The 4834-nt window shown below is 37.8% G+C and overlaps 2 protein-coding genes across 2 annotated transcripts in view; one reads left to right on the forward strand and one right to left on the reverse strand.

The window, feature by feature from the left end:
• Positions 1–176: 176 nt before the first annotated feature.
• LOC106339159 (putative F-box/FBD/LRR-repeat protein At1g22000) lies at positions 177–797 on the reverse strand. Its single transcript, XM_013777960.1, has one exon. The coding sequence runs from the start codon at positions 795–797 to the stop codon at positions 177–179; it is 621 nt and encodes a 206-aa protein (XP_013633414.1).
• A 448-nt stretch (positions 798–1245) lies between these two features.
• Positions 1246–4834, forward strand: part of LOC106339160 — an 8493-nt gene continuing 4904 nt past the window's right edge. Inside the window, exons 1-4 of the mRNA XM_013777961.1 lie at positions 1246–2103; positions 2174–2308; positions 2401–2645; positions 2700–2797. Coding sequence (XP_013633415.1) covers positions 1246–2103; positions 2174–2308; positions 2401–2645; positions 2700–2797 — 1336 coding nt within the window. The remainder of the gene's footprint in view (positions 2104–2173; positions 2309–2400; positions 2646–2699; positions 2798–4834) is intronic.

The following is a 4834-nucleotide window of genomic DNA, read 5'->3' on the forward strand; positions in this document are numbered from 1 at the left end:
CAAAAAAATTTTACTTTACAAGTTGTCCAAACCCATCAATATATTCCATCCGTTTCCGAAAGTAAGATTTTTTTGATTATTTTCTTGTTCCACAAATATAGATTTTCTATATTGTTAATGAACTTTTTTATAATTTTAAAAAACATTAAATTGAAAATATCTGAATTAGTTAAATTTCATTGGTGGAAAGTTATTGTAGAAGGCACTTTCACACTAAACTTGGCAACGTTGTCATCCTCATTACGCATCACATACAGTAACTCAAGAACGGGGCAGCTAGATAAGAGCGCAACTAGAGAAGCCTCGTCTTTATACACCACATAGTAAAGTTGGAGTCTTTCCAGGGAAGGGAGGCAAGAAGAAGTAGGAAAATCCACTAGGATCTTGTGGGAGAGTCTTAGATGCAAGAGAGTTTTGCATGTGTTAAGGCTCTTAGGCAATCTGGTTGGATCTGCGGACCATTGTAGCGTGAAAAATAGCTCTCTCACGCCACGATTAACAGCGTTTTCAACCCACTTCCCGACATCAGCATCGGTAGGACAATGTGGACCTAGTCGGATAGACAGTATTTGGAGGACAGGTGCTTTGTGAAATTCCATTGACTTGTTAAGAAACAACCAAACACTTACTTTCCTTTCTTGGTACGTAAGTACGGGCAGCATCGTCCAGATAAAACGCCATCTCTTAGACAAAATCATGGTAGATACAGCTTCTTCTGTCGGGATAGACAACAGTATCCTCACAAGTAAATCATCCGGCAAGGCACTGATCCTGTCTTCTTGACGTGAGTGATACATTCTTGGTATAAAACGCTTAAATATATTTATGTGTGTTTTATGTTTCTGCTGATAGAGTTTGTGTTCACGAGAGGCCCATAACGCTGAGCTGATAGAAGTTAGCATAACTGTTTTGGTCGGTGCTACAGGGTCGATCAATATAAGCACTATCTTGACTGGCAAATGCTTAGCAAATCAAATACACAATGACCATATTGGTAACAAAGCAATATATAACTTAAACTGCTAGCATATATACTCCTCTTCCTTTGGAAAGCCGTTGCTTGCTTTAATTTTTGCTAAGCATTTGCCAGTCAAGATAGTGCTTATATTGATCGACCCTGTAGCACCGACCAAAACAGTTATGCTAACTTCTATCAGCTCAGCGTTATGGGCCTCTCGTGAACACAAACTCTATCAGCAGAAACATAAAACACACATAAATATATTTAAGCGTTTTATACCAAGAATGTATCACTCACGTCAAGAAGACAGGATCAGTGCCTTGCCGGATGATTTACTTGTGAGGATACTGTTGTCTATCCCGACAGAAGAAGCTGTATCTACCATGATTTTGTCTAAGAGATGGCGTTTTATCTGGACGATGCTGCCCGTACTTACGTACCAAGAAAGGAAAGTAAGTGTTTGGTTGTTTCTTAACAAGTCAATGGAATTTCACAAAGCACCTGTCCTCCAAATACTGTCTATCCGACTAGGTCCACATTGTCCTACCGATGCTGATGTCGGGAAGTGGGTTGAAAACGCTGTTAATCGTGGCGTGAGAGAGCTATTTTTCACGCTACAATGGTCCGCAGATCCAACCAGATTGCCTAAGAGCCTTAACACATGCAAAACTCTCTTGCATCTAAGACTCTCCCACAAGATCCTAGTGGATTTTCCTACTTCTTCTTGCCTCCCTTCCCTGGAAAGACTCCAACTTTACTATGTGGTGTATAAAGACGAGGCTTCTCTAGTTGCGCTCTTATCTAGCTGCCCCGTTCTTGAGTTACTGTATGTGATGCGTAATGAGGATGACAACGTTGCCAAGTTTAGTGTGAAAGTGCCTTCTTTACGGGTCTTATTGTATTTTAATGCCATGTCACCAGATGAGAATGATGTAGTAGATCCCGGTAGGTCTTTAGTTGTGGATACTCCTGCATTAAAACACTTTTACATTGGTGACCATTCAGGAGACTCTTGGTCGATCAAGAGTATGCCTTGTCTCCAGGATGTTTTTATTATTGGTCAGAGCTTCCATGATATGAGCAAGTTGTTAAGATCTGCTTCTGCGGTCTCGTATCTTGGTTTGCATTTGACAGATGAATTGGTAACTCTCTCTCTATAGATCTGTGATCTCATTGTTGCATCTACTTATGTGGTTTCCTTCACCATTGCAGGCTGTGTATTGTAGCACCATCGAATTCCCACAGCTGATACAGTGTACCATAGCACCATGCGACTCAAACTGGATGGATTCACTCATTCTTTTTCTTGGAAATACTCCTAAACTAAAAGAACTTACTGTTGACTATGTAAGTATCCTTTCTAACTAATAAAAAAAAAATCTTAATCTTATTGTAGCACCATCAAATTCTCACAGCTGATAGCAATTGTTGCTTCTCAGAGTTTAACCTATGAACCTCCTGTCGCCTCTGCTTCATGGATGCTACGGTTCCCTGATCCGGAATGCTTGTCATCAAGTCTGGAGAAGTTTGAGCTGAAAGACTATGTAGGAAGAAAAGAAGAGAAAGAATTGGTGGAGTACATCCTAGGAACCTCTAAGTGTTTAAGGACTGTCACAATCTCCTTGAGGTCCAATCTTAAAGACAAAGAGACAATAATGGAGACGCTGAAAGCTATATTCGTAAGGTTCAGTAGCATCTCATTTTTTGTTCAAACTAATTAAACATATATATGTTAAAGCATATTCATGGAGACGTTGAAAGTCATGATGCTGCGTGCTTGTGGAGCAAGAAGCATCATTTTAAACGTTTATTTTCTTTGCTCATCCGTTTGGAAAGGTATACAATGTTGTTATAAACATTCTATACTTGAATTTGACTCTTAATATTCTAACCTTTATTTCATAGAAACAAAAAAAAAAAAATCTTCTTTTGTTTGTGGAGCAAGCAGCTTCATTTTACATTATTTCAATTTACTTAGTTCTTAAGAATTTGATGCATAAAGTATCCTATGGGATTTACGAATGTAAAGTAAATTGAGATGTTGTCAATATATAGATCACCCAAAATGTGTGCGAAGATGAGATCCAATTCACACATACCAGATTATATGAAGATCGTCTTCAGAGATATGTGGCTCAGTTATTCTCTGACTTCGTTGCTTAAACCCATGACCAACCAACAAAGGTTATTGAGTATTCAAATTAGTATATAGTTTTTCTTATACCATTGAACCAAAACAAAGAACAAAACTTAATTTTAGTCTTTGGTTATATGATTGAACCAAGATATTGGTATGTGTTGTTATGACTCTCACTACAGATTCTTCGTTTTGATGTACAGAGAGTGATTGGAGACGGTTTATTGGTGGTGCGGATGGTTGAGAACTTGGCTGTTGGACCAAACAACAGGCACTAAGATTTGTCGTTATAATAACAATGTGGGGAACTTTTCTGTTAAAGGAGGAATGTAGTGAGAGTCTGAAACTTATTAGTTGTAATGAAATGTTGGTAGCCGAGCTGGAAGTTGATCAGATGGCCAGAAGCAGCACTAGTCCAATAGGAGCAAAAGAAAAACGCTAAAAGGGTTTAGCAAACTTGGAATTTCAGTTCATATAAAAAGTGGGGGAAAAGAGAATACCTAGTGAAGTAGCTTGTCTTTCTACTTTTTACACAATCTTCTGTGTTGGCTTCAGGAACTTGAACGCCTGAAGTAGCTGGTTCAGATGTCTCTTACTTCTTCAGAAGGAAACTTGTCATCAAGCTCCTGCAATATGAACTAGATCATGAAAACATCACTAAATACATTTAACGTGGAGACAAGGTTACACTAAAGAACTTAATGAATCCAGTGCACCTGACGTTTCTTGATAATAATAACAATGGAGGATAATTATATTAACCTGAATTTAAAGAGATGATATATGTCCTCCCAGTTCTCATTACATGAGGGTATCTACTTACCAAGATTCGACTTTAGCCAAGTGAACCCCATTTACCAATTACCACCACATGGAACATCTAAACCTAAAAGAAGCTGCATTATCGACCCAATAGCTCATACAAAAGCTGGATATTAATCTCTATGAATGGACAACGAGGTTGAAAGATTGATTCCTATGAATGAAAATGTGATGTATAAATTCTAGACTCTTATCTGGGTGAATATGGTTCCAGGCTTGATCAACCAAGAATATGTCTGTGCCCCATGATTACACAAAGTTTCAACCTCGGACTCCAGCTAAGCCTGTACCAAAAGAATAATGTTTCTTCAGTTACCAATCAAACTCAGTTTTCGACTGAAATTGATATTTTTCTTAAAGTGAACCCAAGTAAGTACCAAATGGTGGCTTAAACTGTGTGACTTATTTGTTTTCAGTTTTATAGACACATTATAATTAAGACCGAAAATCTAAATTTTGCATGATGGAAAATAATCATTATAACTTACACGCATTAACAAGCATCGAAGCAAGGCCATCCAGAATAGTTAACTTAACATTTGATATGATCATTCCAGCTTCTATCAAAATATATTCGTTTATATCCGCCAACAAGGATCTCTATTAAAACAAAAGACACTCAAGAAGTATACATGTAACGGTTATAAAATGATGCCTTCTAATTCCCACTACCTGAAGGTTTTTAAGATTAAGTTTTTGCCTAGTGAAACCCGATCTACCCATGAGGGAGAACCACATGGAACTTCTTAACCTAAACATAAGCATGCATCATCAACTCAATATCTCTTCCAAAAAGTTGAGTATCAAGCTCTATAAACGGAGAACGAGGTTGAAAGATAGAAATTCAATCAATTGGAAACAGAGTAAAGATCTATATGAATGTACGAATAGTTACCTAGACTCGTATATGGATG

The sequence above is a fragment of the Brassica oleracea genome, chromosome C4 (assembly GCF_000695525.1).
Source record: "Brassica oleracea var. oleracea cultivar TO1000 chromosome C4, BOL, whole genome shotgun sequence".
NCBI classification, from domain to species: Eukaryota; Viridiplantae; Streptophyta; class Magnoliopsida; order Brassicales; family Brassicaceae; genus Brassica; species Brassica oleracea.